General features: G+C 36.6%; 1 protein-coding gene across 1 annotated transcript in view; it reads left to right on the top strand.

Annotated features, from left to right (window-relative positions):
* The window catches only part of ACSS3 (acyl-CoA synthetase short chain family member 3), a 149,802-nt gene extending 129,159 nt beyond the window's left edge, over positions 1-20,643 (top strand). The window contains exons 12-16 of the mRNA XM_032854687.1: positions 1,512-1,593; positions 3,754-3,876; positions 19,102-19,201; positions 19,291-19,466; positions 20,268-20,643. Coding sequence (XP_032710578.1) covers positions 1,512-1,593; positions 3,754-3,876; positions 19,102-19,201; positions 19,291-19,466; positions 20,268-20,336 — 550 coding nt within the window. The 3' untranslated portion in view covers positions 20,337-20,643. The remainder of the gene's footprint in view (positions 1-1,511; positions 1,594-3,753; positions 3,877-19,101; positions 19,202-19,290; positions 19,467-20,267) is intronic.
* The last annotated feature ends 792 nt before the right edge of the window (positions 20,644-21,435 follow it).

The raw sequence follows: 21,435 nt of genomic DNA, 5'->3' as shown, positions 1-21,435 counted from the left end.
TGCAGATGTTGCATTTGTTCCTCCATTGTAAAATAGTACAAAATGAAGACCTCGCAAGGGGAGGGCCTCCCGGGAGGCTGGCGGGATGGTGGAGCTGGGCCGCCGATCCCACCTGTAGCAGCATTTTCTATCTGATAGAATGTGAGAATACAATTCAGAGCCTCGAAGGTCTAATATTGGGGTAGGGGGTGTATGACATTGCCTCATGTGGGCAGCGTCCTATCTTCTTTGTTTCCAGTTTTCTCAGCATCAGTTCTGTGAAGTCGTTACCTCACTTCTTATTTTTTATGGCATGAGCCTGGAGAGGGAAGTTTTTTGAAATTCCTTGAGTTTTACAATATCTCAATTTCCCAACTTTAAAGCATCTAAAGGGGTCTTGTGTCCAGAAAACAATCTGAGTGGTTATTTTCATTAGATGACACCTCCTACAGGGGACCAATGTGAGAACTTGTTCATTTACCTGTACCGACAGACTGACAAAGATGGAGCCCTGCCAGGTGTAGAACACCTGTTCGAGGTTATGGAGGAAAGCAAGAAATATAAGAGCAAATTGATTGGAAAGAAGGGTACATCCTACGTTATGTTTTATTTTATCATTTTTTAACAACAAATTTATTATTTTTTTATTAACATATAATGTATTATTTGTTTTAGGGGTACAGGTCTGTGAATCATCCGTCTTACCCAATTCACAGAGCTCACCATAGCACATACCCTCCGCCGTGTCCATCCCCCAGCCACCCCATCCCTCCCCACCCCCCCCCCCCCCCACCACCCCCCAGTTGTTTTCCTGAGTTTCAGAGTCTCTTATGGTTTGTCTCCCTCTCTGGTTTCATCTTGTTTCATTTTTTCCTCCCTTTCCCCATGACCCCCTATTTTGTTTCTCAAATTCCTCATATCAGTGGGCATTATGCTAAGTGAAATAAGTCAATCAGAGAAAGACAATTATCATATGATAGGTTATATTTCATATTCTCAAGTATTTCCATGTGTTCATCCAATGAGAAATCACATACATTGGGATGGTCCTAAAAAGGAAGAATGCAAGAGGGCGTAGTGAGAGAGAATTCCCTGAGGCAGGTTGATTGTGAAGTTGAGATTGTTTGTGGAATGTTGAATTGGAACATTTCATCACACAGAGATGGGCAGAGGGGGCAGTTTGGGACCTTGGTACTTAAAACTTTTTTTTAAATTAAAAAATAAAAAAAAATTTACTTGCCTATGGTAGGTGGATATTTGTTCTAAAAAGTAATTCAGTGATGCATTTGTGGTTCCTTTTTGCAGATGTTATGCTTCTTTTGTGCCCTTTCCAGAAACTGTAGTCATCCCTCAATGACGCTGCTGTGTCGTAGCCAGCTACGTCAGCCTCAGTCAGACGTGATATGTCCAGCAGGTTTTGGGGTTGTATTTCAACGTGGGATTGACTTGCAATTATCCATCACACTAGAAATTATTCTACTCAATCTATTACCACTTTGATCATAATTCTAACTGCTCTGTTTTTCTATAAGGTTGCCATTACCGCCTGGGGCTTTTTCAGGACTCTGGAAGAATCAGGAGGCATTCAAGCATTTATACTTTGAGAAATTTCCTGTAAGAACTTTATTATACTTTTTAAAAAACCTTCCAAAGTACTTCTTGCCTGTTAAGTTGAGCACTTAGTCCTGGCATCGTAGGTAACAGTACAACTTTTCAAGTTTATCTGGACCAAGTTCCAGATCTCAGAAACAAGAATGCCCAAACCACAATGATTAAAGTAAGCCATTTTTATATTTATTTTTATCAGTCTCTGGGCATAGACATTTCTGTTCCTCTTCGCACATTTTCCTGAAATTTAGCAGCCCTCAATATCAGGAAAGTTTTTATTAAGTTAAAGACTTTTAGGGGACTCTCTCTATTCCTTCCTCCCTGCGTTGAATCCTGCCATAGACTGAGAGCACCTGGTCAGAATTGTACCCTGTCCCTAGAACCCCTTAATCTTCTCTACAGCTGGTTATGTGAGCAAAGTTCATTTGGTTCCCCACAGTTGTATTTTTCCATTCTTTTACCTATTTTTGACATTTGTTCTTAAATGTTCTCCTAGCTTTTTAAGTTCCTATTTTAAAATACAGACACATGCTAGACATGGTGTTCCTGCAACACAAATTCCAGCCACCTGGATGACAAAAAGTGTTCTACTTTTTGTCTTGTTATTTACCTGTTTCTCCATATCATGGTGATGTGTTTCGTGTTTATAACAACGCTTTACTGATGATACACGTCAGGTCCCGCCATAGTATTGCTGCTGTCCTTTGACTTCTATTTCTTTCCAAGAGATTCTTGGTTCTCATTAGGCAATAGGTGGAAAAAGAAAAAAAAAAAAAGCGAATGGTCAGGATTTCATATAAAAACAAAAACAAGTTTCACTGTTCAGCATTTTATCTTGATTATTTTTGAGTGAATGACAGGTAACCTAGTCAAGCTGACCAATGACAAGATTTAAAAGAGCTTCCTTTAGAAAGAGATGGTGGAATTAAATGACCTCAGCAGCTGAGGTTAAAGCAGCCCCCGACTGACTGTGGCTGGGAAGATTTGTCAGCAGAGCTGAACCCCATCAGTCCAGTCTATCTGCTCGATGGGCCGCCGTTAAATCATCAGAGTCCTGATGTGATTAATAACACCTGACAACGGCAAAGAAGGTGTGCCTGTGGTTTCAACACGGCACCTTTAACACCAAAAGCTCCTTCAGAGTCTCCGTTTACGGTTAAGCTATGTGAAGCGACTCCGTATATAGTCTTGCCTTGTTACCCTGACTTCAGAGTTCTCATCTAAGGGCTTAATCACTGCACAAAAAGGTTGAGTAAATTGCCTGGAGTTTAGAAGTGTTGGAGCTGAAAATGGAACTCATAAAGTCCGGTTCCACGGTCCATGCTCTGTAACTGTACTCCAGGTTTTCTGTCCAACAGAAGTGGCAGTCAGAGCGGCCAGTTACTGAGGGCTTACGGTGTGCCAGGGCCTGCCCTCCTTAGATACACCATATCCTCTGTGTTTCTGAGAAGCTTAGAGGGTAGAGCCCACTACCCTGTGTAACAGAGGAGCACCCTGAGTCTTAGAATAAGAGGCTCAAATAGTGACTCATCTGAATTGTTCCTAAAGCCCGTGCTCGTTAACATGTGTCAAGATAACTGAAAAGCATTAGAAGTAATATTTTGTTCTACTTCTTATTCTTTTTGATTCTTCATTCTGTTGTGATTTCTGCACCAGTGAAGATGTGCTGCTACTTTGAGTTGATTAAAAATTAAATTTCATCCCTATTATTACATTTCATGGAAGCTCGGGTCTAATCCAAATTCATGTTAATAAACCAGTGCTGTATTTTGTAATTATTTATAGAGAGCTTTAAAAGTTTTAAAAATTAATATAATTAAAGAAGAAATCCATCAAAGAAGTACTTTCCAATACCAAAGTATGTTGGAAATATTGAACTGTTACTTCTCCATTAAAAAAATTGAGTTCATAACCTTCACAACTCTAAGTTCAAACATTTAACTTAAATATATATAAGAATGCTTAAACTTATTCCTATTAGTGGAGCGAAGAGATTCTAGTATGTTATCAAAATCAAAAGGAGTTTAATTCCATAGACTAGGAATGAAAAAAAGTTAAATGCATGCCGTAAATCCATTTCTATCACATTTTATATCATACCAAACTTAAATGATTGCATTACCTAGCAATACATGCTAATTAGACATTATCTATTCTTATTTTCAGGGATACTATGACACCATGGATGCTGGTTACATGGACGAAGAAGGCTATTTATATGTTATGTCTCGAGTTGATGACGTGATAAATGTTGCGGGTCACAGGATTTCTGCAGGTGCTATTGAAGAGGTATAGATGAATATGGATTTTCTGTTCCAGGTGGTATTGAGAACAGAGCTGAACTGAAGTCAATAATTGAGGTTAAGTCAGCATACCTGGAAAATTACCCTTCATTTGATGATGCAGAGGCTAGGTTATTCTCGTATCTGTCTCAACTCACTTCCTCTTGTGTAAATCCTCCTGTTCTCCACACTCCCTGATCTCTCTCTGGGTGGTAGGGAGGAATTTTAAGAAGCTACATTTATGTGTTATTTATAGGAGAACTTATATACTCTTGCTTCTTGATCCTTGCTACTTGATTGCCTCTAGCTTCTTGATTTTCTCTTGCTTAATAACCTGGTTTGCATACCATCTTTAACTGGTATGAGATTTAAACATTTTACTATAACTTAAATCCCAAGAATTTTCCTCCAATGTAAATACATTGTCACAATGTCTCCAGAAGAGTTTTTTTTTAATATATTTAATTTGTATACTTACATAGTGTAGAATCCACTTTATTGTTTTACAATACTATGAGTTTTTATTCTTGTGTAGATTCTTGGAACCTTCACCACAGGTAGGATACACAAAAATGTCAACACTGCTGAAGAATTCTCTTTTAACATTGACCTTTGTATTCTGACCCTCCCCATCCCTGGTGACTACTAATTTTTCTGTTTCTATGTTTTTGCTTCTCTAGAATGTCATATAAATGGACTCATACAGTTACATAATATTTGGAGACTGGGTTATTTCATTTAGGAAAATACATTCGAGATCTATCCAAGCTTTTGTGTGTATCATGATTTGTTTATATTGCTCGTAGTATTCCATTTGTAGATGTACTAACCAGTTTCTGTATCCATTCATTCACTTAAGGATATTTGAATTGTTTCTAGTTTGAAACAATTTTAAATAATATATACATTCATGTATGTGTTTTGGGGCAAGATTAGTTTTTATTTTTTCCAGGATAAGTACCTATCATGAGTTGGCTTAGTTATGTGGTGAGTGTGTGTTTAAGTTTATAAGAAACTGTCAAACTCTTTTCTGAGTGGCTACACAATTTTACATCCTCGCCAGAAGTGTTTGAGGGTTTCTGTTTCTTCCCATCTTCATCTACACTTGGCGTTATCATTATTCTTTATTTAAACCATTCTATTAGATGTGTAATGGTATGTCATTACTTTTAATTTACTTTTCCATAATGCCTTAATGATGTTGGGCATCTTTTGACATGCTTATTTCTCATCCACATATCTTCTTTGATAAGATACCTGTTGAAAATCAAGGGATATCTGGGTGGCTCAGTTGGTTAAGTGTCTGCCTCCAGCTCAGGTCATGATCCCAGGGTCTTGGGATTGAGTCCCCCATTGGGGTCCCTGCTCAGTGGGGAACCTGCTTCTCCCTCTGCCTGCCACTCCCCTCTGCTTGTACACGCTCACTCTCTCTCTCTCTCTCTTTCCCTCACAAATAAATAAAATCTTTAAAAAAAATGTTCTGCCTATTTTTTAAAACTTAGGTTGTTTTCCTATTGTTCAGTTTTGAGAGTCCTTTATCTGATACATGACTTGCAAATATTGTCTTTCAGTCTGTGGCTAGTCTTTTTGTTCTCTTAAAAGTGTCCTTACAGAGCAGAAGTATTTTTCATATTGATGAGGTCAAATTCACTGATTTTTTTCTTTGACAGATCATAATTTTGGCATTATATCTTAGAATTCTTTCCTAACCCAAGGTCATAAATATTTCTCCTTTGTTTTGACCTAAGAGTTTTATAGTTTCATGTTTTACATTAGCTTTATTATTTTGATTTTGTATCAGTTTACATTTACATTTTGAGTTTTCATGTGTGTGTGTATGATGCAAATATAGGTTGAGGATTATAATTATTTTTTAATATGGATGTCGATGGTTCCAAGAATCAATTATTGCAAAGACTGCATTTCTCCTTTGAATTTCCTTTGCACCTTTGTCCAATCAGCTGATAGTATTTGAGTGACTCTATTTCTAGAGTATCTCTTCTGTTTCATTATTTTATGTGTTTATCTTTTTACCAATACTATTCTGTCTTGATACTATAGCTTCATGGAATGCCTTAAAGTTGAATAGTATTCACATTTGCTCTTCTTTTTCAAAACTGTTTTGGATGTTCTAATTTCTTTACTTTTCCACATATATTTCAGAATGAACCTTTTGTAGTTACAATGGATTTTTATTACGACTGTATTAAATCATAGATTCTTTTGGGAAAAACTGATATCTGATCTATATGGAAACTTCTAACCCAATAATTTTATATGTGCCTCTATTTCTTGAGGTCTTTTTATTTTTTTAAGATTTATTTATCTATTTATTTATTTGAGAGAGAAAGAGGGAAAGAGAAAGATCACATGCACAGATGGAGAGGGAGCAGCAGACACCTCGCTGAGCTGGGAGCCTTATGCGGGGCTTGATCCCAGGACCTTGGGATCATGACCTGAGCTGAAGGCAAATGCTTAACAGACTTAACACCCAAGTGCCCCTCTTTAGGTCTTTTTGAATATGTTCCATCGGCATCTTATACTTTTCAGTATACAGATTTATACCTAAGTATTTAATTTTTAAGCTACTATAAATACAATATTTCTGAAGTTTTAGTTTCTAAATTTTCACTGCTAGTGGATAGAAATGCTATTGATTTCCCTAAACTGATAATGCATTGTTTTTGTAGATTTTTGAGAGTTCCTATGTAGAAAATCATGTTGTCTGTGAATAGAGATAGTTTTATTGCTTTCTTTTCAGTCTAAATGCCTTTTATTCCTTTTTCTTGCCTTCTTGGACTGGCTAAAACTTCCAGTATGATACAGAATAACAGTGGTGAGAGCAGACACCCTTGTCTTCTTTCTGATCTTAGGGTAAAAACATTTAATGCCTTACCATTAAGAATGATGTTTCATTCTTAATGAAATGAAGGTATTTCTGTAGATAAACTTTATCAAGTTAAGATTAATTTGATCCTATTTTGATGAGATTTTTTTAAGAGTCTTGAATGAACACTGAATTTTGCCAAATGCTTTTTCTGCTTTTTTAATACATGAATTGCATTAATTTATTTCCAGCTCTTTAGCCTTATGTCACTGGGATAAACCTTACTTGGTTGCAATGTTTTTATGTATTGATTTTTTTTAAACATCTATAGTACCTTTCTTTGTTCTCAAGTTCGTTATGTGTGGTAATCACATAGCCATTCCATCTTTTTTGAATAGTGTTTGTATCATTTATCTTTGGCCACCCTTTCATCTGGATCTTTAGGGATCATTATGAATCCGTATAGATCCATCTGGATCATTATGCTTTCTGTGGACTTACTGTGCATACAGTTGGGTCTTGCTTTTATTTTTATCCAGTCTGCAGTCTTTATCTTTTAACTGATGTTTTTAGACCATTTACATTTAAATATATTATTCATAAATTTATATTTATGCCTATCAGTTTATTAGTTTTCTTTTTTACTTTTTTTCACTCCTCTCCTAGACCCCTATCTCCCTTCTTTTAAGTCATTTCATTCCTTTTTTGTAGCTTCTGTTTCTTTACTGAAAACTGTGCTCCCTTTCATTCCAAGAATGTTTGCCCATTCTTCTTGCACCATGGCTGTTGTTGTGTTTTAGTATTCATCTTTGTTAATTTTATACTGAATGTGCAAATGAGGTGTTAGGGTCAAAGACAGATTTCTTGATAATAAGTGTGTCATTGCCCTCTTAGGTTCTAGCCTTAGGTACTACAGAAATGCCAGCCAGACACTTCGTAGAAGAGAGATGAGGAAGATAATTTTTATGGGCCTATAAAGGGCAAGGAGGCATTGACCTTCTTCCCCCATTAGAAGGTCTCCTTCCAAATGTAAGGCCTTATTCCAAACTCAACTCTTTGATGTGTAAATAAAATCTCCAGGAGCCAAATAGCCCTGTGTGTCTTAACTCTTACAATTTAGAAATGTTTCCAAGTTCTAAGGCTTCATCTTTTTTTTGACATGTAAATACTAGGAAGGTACTGAGCCAGTCTCCCCAGCACTTTGTGAGTTTAACCTAGAGATCTAGTCTCCTCTTGACTTTGATACTTTTGCCTTCTCAGGGAAATTAGAAAAGTTTTATTATCCTTTCAGATCAGAGCAATTAACCCGACAAACAGCTATAGATCAAATTCTCATGGTATTTGAAGATTCTCAGGAGGCTAGGGGGTTTTGCAGGAGCAATGAGGAGTCCAGGAAAGTTTTATCCCCTGCCACCATTATAACAGCTGCATTAAAATTTTTGTCTGATCATTCTAATATTTGGGTCATCTTGGCATTGGCATCTATTGACTCATAGCCTTTTTTTTTTTTTCTTAAGAGAGGTTTAGGTTTTCCTGATTCCTCTTATGTCCTGTAATTTTAGGTTTTTATCATAGACATTTTGAATATTGCATTATGAGATTCTGGATCCTGTTGAAATCATGTGGATTTGTGTTGTGATTACTTATTTTAGTTAAGAACAGACCACCTGTCCCTACTCACTTTCTGTGGACTTTGGTTCCAATGTCCATTTGATTTTCACTCTTTGCAGTGCTATTTTGGTGCATCTCACTTGTGTCTCTCTCAGAGGCCAACCTGAAACTTGAGTTAAGTGTTCAGAATCTACACTGTGCTGAATCTGGTTGGATTCCTGCATGCACCATGTCTGGGGTGCATGGGGTAGGCTCAGGACTTCATACACAGACTTAAAGTATCCCTTTCTCCAACTCCTTCCTCTCCATAACCTACTCATCACTTTCTGATTTCCAAGGTTCCCCATTGCTGCTATTTTGGGTAAAAAGTCAGGGCTGTATTTCCTGTGCTCTTATCAAGGGTCAATACTGCATGTTCTACGTTCACAGCATCCCTAGGCAGAGGATGAGACTGTCTCTTTGGTAGCACTTGCTTAGTGTAGAGCAGAGCAAGTTAACAGGGATCTCCTCAGGGACTGGATAGCTGCTCTTGGGAGGTGGCGGGGGGTCACAAATGGCTCTGAATCTTTCTAGGCTCTCAGGGTGTGTGCATGTGTTTGGGGCTGGCATCCCTCAAGGGTTCCCTCCCACAGGCTGCACACCGGTAGTGGAGAAGGGGAAGGACCCAGCTCTTTTGCTGGCATTCACTTGGAGTAGGGTGCGGAGAGTCAACAAGGTTTCTACAGCTCTGTAGGAAGGAAGAAGGGAACTGCTTCTCTGTGGGTGTTCATCTGGAGTAGGGAGGTAGATTGAAAAGGATTGTTTCCCAGATCCTCTGTTCCTTTCCCTGGGCTTCAGTAGAGGCAGACATTTCTTTGGGCCTTTCTGTCTGTCTGCACTTATCGGCAGTTCACCTTTTGGGCTGCTCTAGTACCGGGGCCAGAATATATAGGAGGCAAAACAAAGAAACAAACCATAATGATAACAAAACCCAAAACCTCCAAAGAAACAAACCAAAAAAGGAGGTTGTGTCTCAAGTTCTTATAATTTTAATAGAGTCATCTGATCTGGTTTTTTAGCCCAGAGTTTTTCATTGCAATTAGTAAACGTGATAAGATGGAATCTATTTATTCCATCATTTTCAGAACCAAACCCAGAACAAGTTTTAAATGGAATAGAGCAAAATTTAAATGAAAGACAATGTTTAAAAATAATTCCATAGGATCAGAACATGCAGAATCAAAGTTGAGTTCTCCTTCCTGTAATCTGAAGATGGTCACCTTCTTTAAAAGTCATTTATCTTCAGTGAAAACAAAATAGTTTAATGCTTCTTGTCATCTCAGCTTTGTGTGTGTGACAATGTAATATAAGTTGAGTAAAAGGAAATATTTTTATGTAATATTTTGGAGTAAGTGGCTTCGTGTGCTATTATAATATTATCTTATTTTTAACCTACTGTGAATTTTGTGATAACCTGAAATTGAAATTCACACTTCATGTGTTTTGGTGTGTTGGCAAAAGGTAGTTCTGGTTGCATTAACTTTTAATTTCTTGCCTGTAAGAGATTACCTCTAATATTCTACCTGCATTTCTGGCAGAGTCAGCTAATCAAAATATGGAGATTACATATGCAAAGCTTTTATTATCAGTCAAAGTTCTTGGTTCTCTCTTAATTTTAGAACAAAAAAGAGAAGTATCAACCTATTTAAATATATGCTTTAACATGTTTCCACTGACATCCTTCTCATTGTATGTAATCAGAGAATGACAGACAGAAGATAGGCAGTAAAATGACAAAATTGAAAAAAAAAAAAAAAAGCATGCTAGAATCAATGGTTTCCCACAGGAATTTTGTCACTAGGTCTTGGAGTACTTATCGCACAGAATGACCCATCAGCCTTTAGGCCTTTTTGATGTGAACATCTCCCTTTATATGAATTAAATGATTAACTCTACTGTATATTTATGTCTAATAAGGAAGTTAATACCTCAGTTCATATCAAGTTTGTCTTCTTTATGTTGGCATCTATTAGAAAGTTTTGAACTAACATTCTTTACTGGATTTTTCTCACCTCTTAGCAAAATTGCTTAACATTGAAAATTAATGTGTATGTTTTTACATACATATTTTTGTTATTTTTATTGATGACATAACCAACATTTATTAAAAGTGCCCAAACCTTACTTTATTTGTAAATGATTTCTGGAACTCTCCCTAGGATTCTCAATTGTCAATTCTGAATGCCAGATTCCAATTTGGGTTTTTGAAATAGGATTGGAGGGTCTTAATTTGGGGGAATCTCATTTGTAATAATTAAAAATAGACTGAATGTTGCTTTTATATATAGTGAAAATAGTGTCTTTCCAGTTTCTTAAAGTAAAATATGACATGTACATTACTTTATATAAGACTAAATCAAACAAATTCTATTAAAATTACTACATTAAAAACATTTCAGGAAACTGTATGTTCTTTTCTGTTCTCATCATAAGAAAAAGAGTTCTAGAATGCTTTTATAAATTTAAGAGGATCTTATCCTTGCAAATCTCAATACATGTAAGGGCCTTCTGTAACTATTAAGTAATAATCATATCTATTTGAAAAGTTGATTAATGTTTGAGAGCCTGGCATCTAGATAGACACTTAGGATACTCTGGTGGAAGTTCAAAATGTCCTTAGGAAAACTGGGTGTGAAATCTGCTATTTCAGGTCTTAGGAGCCAAAATTACTAGGAGCTAATGTGGTCCTTCTTGCTTGGCTTTCTTTCACTATTGTGGACAGTGAGACACCTCCAGGGAACAAATTAGGCTCCCTGGTTTCATTCTTTCACTTGTAGCTTAAGTTTCATTTTGTTAAATAATCCTACTAGTATCCTTGGGAACTTGGAAATCTGCTGTTAAAATACTGCACTTAAATCCTAGAGCTGTGTTCATTGCAATTTGCCCTTTGGAAGGTTATTTGAACCAAAGTTTCACTGTTTGTTTTCCAAGTTAGCTATTTTGTTTGCTATTTTTAGGAGTGATTTCTTCAGGATTGAATATATTTCCATAAAGTATGTATTCAGCAAAGATGCCATGTAATTTCAGCTCTACCCAGCATTAAATGACTATTGGCTTTAAATAGTTGTAAGATTGCTGAATATTTTCCTAAGTATAAATATGGATATTGATGATAATGTGGAAACTAACAGTTTCCTAGATGACTCCAATATCAGAGGGAATGAAGAAGTATTATTCTTCTCACTGCAGAGGCAATCTCCTACCAAACACAGGATCCTTGCACCTTTGAAGGTGCTTGATTTAAGCTAATACTTCTACAATTAAAAGCATAATTGAAAATCTGTGTAATTTAACCACTAAAGTCATAGAATCTTTCAAATCCATCAAAATTTACACAAAAATGATAGTACCCCCTTCAAGCTCTATTACAAAACTGTAATCATCAAGACAGTCTGGTACTGGCACAAAAACAGACACATAGATCAATGGAACAGAATGCAAAACCCAGATATGGACCCTCAACTCTATGATCAACTGATTTTTCAACAAAGCAAGAAAGAATATCTAATGGAAAAAAGTCTCTTTAACAAATGTGTTGGGAACATTGGACAGCCACATGCAGAAGAATGAAACTGGACCATTTTCTTACACCATACACAAAAATAGACTCAAAATGGATGAAAAACCTGTGAGACATGGAATCCGTCAAAATCCTAGAGGAGAACACAGGCAGCAACTTCTTTGACCTCGGTCACAGCAACTTCTTGCTAGACACATCTCCAAAGGCAAGGGAAACAAAGACAAAAATGAATGATTGGGACTTCCTCAAGATCAAAATCTTTTGCACAGCAAAGGAAACAGTTGACAAAACCAAAAGACAACTGAAAGAATGGGAAAAGATATTCGCAAATGACATATCAGATAAAGGGCTAATATCAAAATCTATAAAGAATTTATCAAACTCAACACCCAAAGAACAATAATTAAATCAAGATAAGGACAGAAGACATGAACAGGCACTTCTCCAAAGAAGATACCCATATGGCCAACAGACACATGAAAAAATGCTCAACATCACTTGGCATCAGGGAAATACAAATCAAAACCACAGTAAGATACCACCTCACACCAGTTATAGAATAGCTAAAATTATCAAGTCAGGAAATGACAGATGTTGGGGAGGATGCAGAGAAACGGAAATCTTCTTACATTGTTGGTGGGAATGCAAATTGGTAAAGTCACTCTGGAAAAAAATATGGAGGTTCCTCAAAAAGTTGAAAATAGAACTACCCTTAGACCCATCAATTGCACTACTGGGTACCTACCCAAGGATACAAATGTAGTGATCCGAAGGGGCACCTACAACGCAATGTTTATAGCAGCAATGTCCACAATAGCCAAACTATGGAAAGAACCCAAATGTCCATCAACAGATGAATGGATAAAGAAGACCTGCATATATATATATGTGCGTCTTCTTTATCCATTCATATATATATATATATATATATATATATATATATACACACACACACACACACACATACATTTTATTTATCCATTTTATATATATGGATATATATATTCATTTTATATATATTAGACATTATATACATTATAATATATATATATAAATATGTATTATCCATTTTTAAATACACACACAATGAAATACTTTTGAGTCATCAAAAAAATGAAATCTTGCCATTTGCTATAATGTGGATGGAACTAGAGGGTAAGCAAAATAAGTCAGAGAAAGACAATTATCATATGATGTCTCTCAAATGTGGAATTTAAGAAACAAAAACGTAGAATCATAGGGGAAGAGGGAAAAATAAAAAAGATGAAATCAGAGAGGGAGATGAACCATAAGAGACTCTTAATCATAGGAAACAAACTAAGGGTTGCTGGAGTGGAGGGGGTTTGGGGGATAGGGTGACTGGGTGATGGACATTAAGGAGGGCATGTGATATAATGAGCACTAGGTATTATATAAAACTGATGAAAACACTGAACCCTACCTCTGAAATTAATAATATACTATATGTTAATTAACTGAATTTAAATTAAAAATTTTTTAAAAGACAATGGAAAATGCTATCAAATTTGAGTGGAAATGGTTTTAAATAATAATTCTATAGTTAATCTATCAATCAAATATAACAAAATAAATACATTTTAAAGATATAAGGACAAGGAAGGTTTATAAATCAGTGCTACCCACTATGAAAAAAATGATGCTTGGAATGTTATATATTAAGAACAAAATGTGAAAGATATAATACCATAAGACAAGAAGGCATCAGCCTGAGGATGAACTATGAGGATGGACCTCAACCTTGCATAAACATTAGAATCACATCTGGATCTCTTATAACTGTCCAAATGAGAAGATCATCTGGGATGCTGGTAATATTCAATTTCTTGGATTAAATACACAGATGTGTTCATTTTGCAATGTTTAATCACAAAAAAAATACATAAGCCTAATTTCCACCCAACACTTAATCCAGAAAATCAAGGGGTTGAGACCAAGTGTAGGCATTTTTTAAAAGCTCTTTTGGTTACTATAATTTGCATCCAAAGTGGAACCACTGCCCCTAAAATAAGCTAAAATGCAAATAAATTAATATTTTGTGAACCCATGATAGAGAAGATTGTTAATTATGCTCCTTAATATATAGTATATTTTTAAAAAACACCCTCTTATTTATTCATTTTTTAATTGATGCATTCCTTTATTGTTACCTCTTACTCTTATTCTCCATTCTTCCCCAACCATTCTATTGTGTTTAGTGTATATACTTTTTATATGTTTTTCATCAAATATAAATTGTCATATGTGCTTGCAATTTTAACTGATTTAAAAGGTATTTTATTGATATCTTATTCTGTTACTTGAGACACCTACTGTCCAATATGATAAACAAAGAACTAGAATGGTAGTTTAAAAATCTATTAATATAATGTTTAATACCAAAATGAACTACAAATCAAAAACTATTTTAAAATATTTAATTTTAGAGAACAAAACTGATCAAAGAAATAGAGGTATTTCATTTTATGATTAGTTTTCAAGATGACTTCTTTCTCAGAAAGATCAAATTATTTTTCTTTCTGGTACTATTGTAGCACATTGTATTTAATACATGTTTAGTTTTTAGTCTACATGTAAAGTTTTAATTTGAGTATTATAAAAGTTTTGGTTTAAGAAAAAAAAATGACAGTATCTCAGAAACAACAAATGACAGGCATTTCCCAGGCCCATTACCCTGTAATCTGTTTTCCCCTATTATCTATATTTATACAGATATTCCTCCACTTGAGAAAGAAGTTGCGTCTGGCTAAACCTATCGTAAAATGAAAATACCATAAATTAAAAATACATTTAATACACCTAACCTGCCCAAAGTCATAACTTAGCTTAAGCTACCTTAAACATGCTCAGAACACCTACATTAGCCTGCAGCTGGGTGAACTCATCTAACACAAAGCAGACTTTATAATTAAGTGTTGAGTACCTCGTGTAATTTATTGACTATGGTACTGAAAAGGAAAACAGAATGGTTGTACGGGTACCCAGTGGTTCTAAGTGTATCTGTTGTTTACCGGGTAATCACTGATGGGGAGCCAAGGCTTCTCGCCGCTGCTAGGGATCACAAGAAAGGGGTGTCATTGCATACCACTAGTCTGGGAAAAGACCGAAATTCAAGATTGGACATATAGTTTCTCCTGAACACGTGTCGCTTTCACACCAGCCTAAAGACAAAAAGTCGTAAATTGGAACCATTGCACACTTTTGGTGAGTCAGTTACCTCCCAAGTTGTATCATTTTTTCAGTTCTTAACTGCCAGCAAGTCACGGATGCTTTGTGGATTGTACGTGGAGGAAATATACGAAAGTGGCTTTTGATATTTTTTACCCCCATAGGACATTTGTTTGGCCTCTGTCCCTTAAATGTTGCCAAGATATACTTTGATGCTTTCCTTTTTAACGATTCAGTTGTTGAAATCATAATTTGGCATGTAAATATTATTTGTGAAGCCAACATAGAAAGCTGTCTCCCTCCCTTTATGGCATCTTTTGAACACTGATAGATTAATACAATATTTTATCCACTATAGTAATGAACTTCATTTACAGATGACATAAATTTCCAGTAAATGATTATGTAGGTCACAGATTTTCAAGTTTGTCCACAAACTAGGCAAAAATGTGAAACTTTGATGTTGTGGAAAAGTGTGTTATATATTACTTCTGATTTTAAAATACTCTGCCCATATGGAAAAGCTGACAGCATTTTCCCATCCACTTCTAAACATACGAACACTGAGGATGGAAACATGGTGAAATTAAAGCAACAAGGTGAAAGAAGGGCAAACTGGAAGATTTGGTGTTTGATTTAGTTAAAATTATAGTTATACTGGTTAGGTGACAAAATACCTAATGGGCAATTTTTTTAAACAGTAATTTGAACAGATACCCTGGCATTTTAAAAACTAAGGTAGAGAGGCTTATGGCACCAGTGAAAACTTTAATATATAAATGTAAGTATATATATTTAATATATATAAATATATATTATATAAATATATATAATGTATAAATAAATACACACATATGTATATAATTTTTTTTTAACAAACCCTGGCTAGGCAGGTAAAAGTTTTTCTCTACCATTCAAGGAATCCTAAATTGGAATGATAGCATTTGGCTTACCAAGTCTGTATCTTATCTGCTGTAGACAAAATATTCTCTTCCAAGGACTGTGACTGACTATACTACCTACCAGTACACATCTGTGGCAATAAAATTTGTCTCTAAGCATATGGACCTAAACCATAAGTAAAATCTTAACAAATCAGGAAGCTGTTGAGAGTACTTGGTGAGTTCAGATTAAAGCACCGGGAGAAGATGGTGTTATATGGTCTGTACAGTCGCTGTTTTGCAGAAGCTTTTTCATGAGGCCCAACTAATGGAAGATGAGGTGCATGTCTCTGTCTCAGCAATGAAGTTAATAAAATGTATAGCACAAAAATCATTTATTGAACACATACTATCCTCAGCAGTATCAGAGTCAAAAACTATGCGAATGGCAACTCCAACAACTGGGTCCTTCAGCGTGGATGGTAACAAGAGGATGTAGGAGATGCTGATTTCTTCATTGCATTAGGGGCTATGTGAGGTAGTGCACTAAGTCTGTACTGAACAGGCTAGGAGTTCATGGAGTCTTCCAGGAGCTCAGAGAAGAGACGGCTCATTTTCAACTTGACATAAATGAAAGAAGAATTCGTGGAAACTTGGGAACTTGAAAGGGGCATGTCCTAGATTCTGCTGATTTTTCTCCTCTCTGGCTGTGCCTTTTTAGTCTAGTTTGGCAGCTGGTCCTTTTTCTTGTAGCCATTAGATGTTGGCGTTCCTAATAGCTTACATTCTTCTCACTGCTTTCTCCCTAACTAATCTAATCTACGTCTACAGCTTTCATTACCATCTGTGCATTTAATGACATTCAAATGTGCATCTCCAGACTAAGAATCCCATCAGATTCAACTGCGTCGACTCGGGTATCTCAAAGGTGCTTCCATGGAACATCTCCAAGACTTAATACGTGATCATTCCTTCCAAGCCCAGCCTTCACTAGTATTTCCTGGCTTAGAAAATGGCACCCATATCATCCAGTCAGCTGATCAAGCCAAAAAGCACAGAACCATCCTTAGCTTCTCTACCTTCTTCTTCGCACCATATCCAATTTGTCATAAAATTGTGTTCATTTTATCTCTAAAGAAACTCTAGAATCTTCATACCCCCGTCATAGGCTTGGTCTACTACTGTAGCCTCATGGGAGATTTCAACAAACTGTAATACTCACCCTTAACAGTCCTCTATTCTCCACAATAAACACAAAGTAAGTTTGTTTTTCAGAATACACTCTGAAGTAAAAAGAAGCTGAACAGAAAAGACTACATACTATAGATGATTCCAGCATTCTGAAAAAGGACTTTGGAGATTCTGAGAAGATCAGTGTTTGCCAAAGGCTAGCAGGGACTAAGAACAAATAAGCAGAGCACAAGAGATTTTTTTAGGCGAGTGAATCTATTCTGTAAAATGCAATAAAATGGTGGACACACGTCATAAGCCCATAGAATGTGTAACACCAAGTGTGAACTCTAATGTGAACTCTAGATTAAGATGAGAATGACGTGTTAATGTTGGTTCATCGTTTCTAACAGATATATTACTCTGGTGAGGGATTTTGAGAGCAGGGGAGGCTGTGCATATATGGGAGCAGGACATATACGACAAATCTCTGGGCTTTCCACTTAGTTTCGCTGTGAATCTAAAACTACTCTTAAAAAAAAAGTCTATTCAAACAAACAAACAAAAAACCTGTATCTCCTCCTCAACTCCAGAAAGTGCTTTATTGCCTTTCCAGTGTTACTAAAATTGGAAGTCCTTAGCACAGCCCCTTTCTACCTCTGCACCTTCACCTCCTCTTGCTCCTTTCTCAGTCCTGCTTTCTGCTTTCCTTCCACATTTATCTCTTTCAGGTTGGAATGGTTTGTCCAAGTCCTTCTTCAGGGCTTGGACCCGCCTCTCCGCCCTGCTTTATCAGCGTCTACCCCTCCTGCAGACCTGAGCTCATTCTCATTTCCTGAAGGCTTCGTGGAGATCCGTGTTTATCCTCCTGCTTTTGCCATATATTTCCCAAGGTTTTTTTGGCTGCTTTTCCTAGGGCTTTCATATAAAAACCAGGCTAGTTCTCCGGAGCCTTTATCACTTCTATATTTAGACATTCCTAATAATGAGTACTCGTGCTTGTTTTTTAACGTCGCCCTCCTCCATTAGACTGTAAGCGCCCTGAGACCGTGCTCCACCTGTTTTTGCTCACCGCTGAGCCTGGTGCAGAGGTTGGAACAGAAAAGGATTTAGTAACTATTTGCTGAAAGATTGAGAAGTGCCAAAGGAGCTGTCGGTATATTGCCCACTGTTTTCTCTAGCCATTAGGGATTTGCAGTCACTAAAGACCTATCACTCTCTCGGAAGAAGACATTTTGAACAATCCTTTTTAGAAGCACCCTCACGGCAGAACCGTGTTTGTAACCCTAAGCTTCTGTGTCTCATGTGGTCGCTCTGCGGGTTCTTGTGATTCCAAAGAGAGAGCCGCTTTGTTCCTTAGGATATTTAGAGCTCAGGGTAAGCGGTATGAAAGGGATTCCTCGATTGGCGTGATCATCTGAGGTCAGGGCTTCAAAGCCATGCCCAGCCTTTTCTTTCAAGTCGGGAACTCCTCACTTGGGGGATGGTGCCTCAACAAAAGAAATGCTCTGTTCATTGCTCAGTACCAGATATAAATAAAATCACTGCTTAATCATAGGGCTGCCTTGGATTTCTCTGGGGAGTGCTCTTATGGTAGCCAGCACCAAAGCCACATCACCGTGAGGTCACCCGTTTCCGGGTGCCCATTGCAATTTGTCCCCATGTGGCATCTGCTGCTCATTTGCCCCGACTTCATTAATGAGCAGGTGAGATGAAGAAACAAGCCCTCACTTTCCAGGTAAACAAAGTCATTTGTCTTAATTACGGTTCGCCTTTATAAGTGACTACCACAGGGGTCCTAACAATTCAGTCGCCCCAGTTATAATGATAGGAATCACGAATCTGTAGTAATTTCCACACAGGCAGCTACAGGTTTTGCGTTCTCTGACATGTACTTTTTTCCCCAGCTGAAATACGTACATGCATACGCGTGTGTGTATTTGTATTCTTATATACGTGCACGTGTATTTTCTAAACGCATGCTTTTCCCTCTCACAGTCAGTCCTTTCCCATGGCACTGTGGCTGATTGCGCTGTTGTGGGCAAGGAAGATCCTTTGAAAGGCCACGTCCCCTTAGCACTCTGCGTCTTGAGGAAAGGTGAGAGATCTTTGTCCTCCCTGAGTGTCTGGACCCTGAATGATGAGCGAAGGTTAACTCAGTGCTTATCATCTGAACTTCTTCCCTAGACATAAATACAACAGAGGAACAAGTTTTGGAAGAAATTATAAACCATGTTCGACAGAGCATTGGCCCTGTGGCTGCTTTTCGAAATGCAGTGTTTGTCAAACAGTTGCCCAAAACGAGGTCTGGCAAAATTCCCCGGTCAGCTCTGTCTGCCCTTGTCAATGGCAAGCCATATAAGGTAAATTATCAAAAATATTTAATGTCAGGTTCTGAAACGTTTCTCCCCACGTCTTTGGCATTAGCATTTTTTTAATGTAAAGGGGGAAATGGCATAGCCACTCTCTAGGAATGAGGGATGTGGAACACAGATTAATTAACAGCATATGCTTTGAGATTATAGGTACCCGTGTGTGGAAATACTTTTACTATTATTAGTAAATATGTTAAATTCAAACAACTTGTGGGAATGCAGTCTTACTGAATTAAAGACACAACCTCCTTTATTGTAGTCATTAATGTCTATTACTAAATGAGAAAGCAAACAATTGAGGCTGGTTATGCATGCTTCGACAGCTCTAATTGATGCATATGCTAATTATTTCTCCTGTCGTGAGTGAAAATTGTTTTGGCAAACATTTGGCTAATTTAAGTATATATATACTTTTTAAGTTTTGTGCACTTTATACGTGCATAGATATACACGTCTTTAATCCTCAAGATCTAAGAGAAGGTGATGCAGCAGTAAATAATAGTTGTAAATACAAAAAAAAAAAAAAATTCTAGGGAGGCACATAGAAAGGCTCATTAGAGGACTAGAGAAATTACCACTTAGGACCTCTGGTTTTGTTAACTGAACAGTTTATTACTCTGGAATACATGCATTTTAAAATATTAAATTTGGAGTCCCCTTTTTTGAACATTTTCTATATGCCTTTATAAGAAAATGGAGAGTGCAGTATTGCAGGTTAATTGTTTAATTACAGGGAGAGGCAAAGGAGTTCAAGGAAGAACATTCATCGGACTCGTATTTTCTTTCCAGATAACACCTACAATTGAAGACCCCAGCATTTTTGGGCACATAGAAGAAGTGCTGAAGCAGTCATCATGACTTTGTTTCCTATTTTGAGTCAATTTGAATCAATTTTCTAACTGATTGGAGTCAAATTTTTGGAATTATTTCCCATAAATAAATATTTAAATAGAAATTACTTGCAAACTGAAATATGAATTATAAAGCTTGGTCTAAAAAAACAGTACTTGAAGCCTAGTGAAAAGACCTGTGCCTTCTGTTTCATTAGACCCAAAGAGCATCATTATCAGTTGTCTGTAACATGGCTCCTTAGAGGTTGTCTAGCACTTTAAGAAAAATATATCTAATGATTGATTTTTTAAAATTGAACCCTCCCAAATATTTTAGTTGAGACACATTAATAAAGAGTTACTTCCTGAAATGAGGAATCTGTAGCTTTGACCTAAAACCTAAAAGTCAAGTTGAAGTCAGAAAATTATAATTTTTCTTATAGCAATTCTGAATATTTTCTAATATTCTTGAGATGTTCTCATGCATGGTTATTTTAAATGAAATCGATAGATAACATGGAAAGTCTTAGGTAATCATCTATACAGATGAACTTCTAGATAGGAGGATCTGGCTTGTCATACATATCCTGAGGGAAGGTTGGCTACCGGAGCACAGCTCTGCCTTTTGGTCATTTTTTCTTAGTCAAAGGAAATCCTGTGCCTGGTGGAACCTAGAGGTCATTTTATCCAATCTCTTTGTCATGGAGATGAGAGCTGTTTGGAGATCCTCCTCCTGTCTCAGACTCCTAGTTGACTGTACACTTAAGGATTCCAACTTCCTATAAAAACAAGCAAATAACACAGAAATGGGGTATACTGATAAGGAAAGTTCTTAAGGAAGAAAGATAAAAGTTTTTACATTATGCTAAAGACCAGGAGTTTTTACGAAACCCCAAATCCAGATTTTTATGTGGAATCTCTAATTTTTAAATAACTCACTGAGAAATATATTGTGACATCCAAACACATCTTTTGATTTAAACTTACAGAAAAGTATTGAGAAATTAAGTAATTGAAAATGAGTCTTTGTTACTAAGCTTATGGTAATGTGCCAGTTAGCCAGAGTAGCTTGACATATCTAGTTAAATATGTGATTTACTTAGGATTACTTAGGATTCTACATGGTA

Source organism: Lontra canadensis, unplaced genomic scaffold (genome assembly GCF_010015895.1).
Source record: "Lontra canadensis isolate GAN:19392208 unplaced genomic scaffold, GSC_riverotter_1.0 scaffold9, whole genome shotgun sequence".
NCBI classification, from domain to species: domain Eukaryota; kingdom Metazoa; phylum Chordata; class Mammalia; order Carnivora; family Mustelidae; genus Lontra; species Lontra canadensis.
This window is presented reverse-complemented; position numbering and strand designations above follow the sequence as displayed.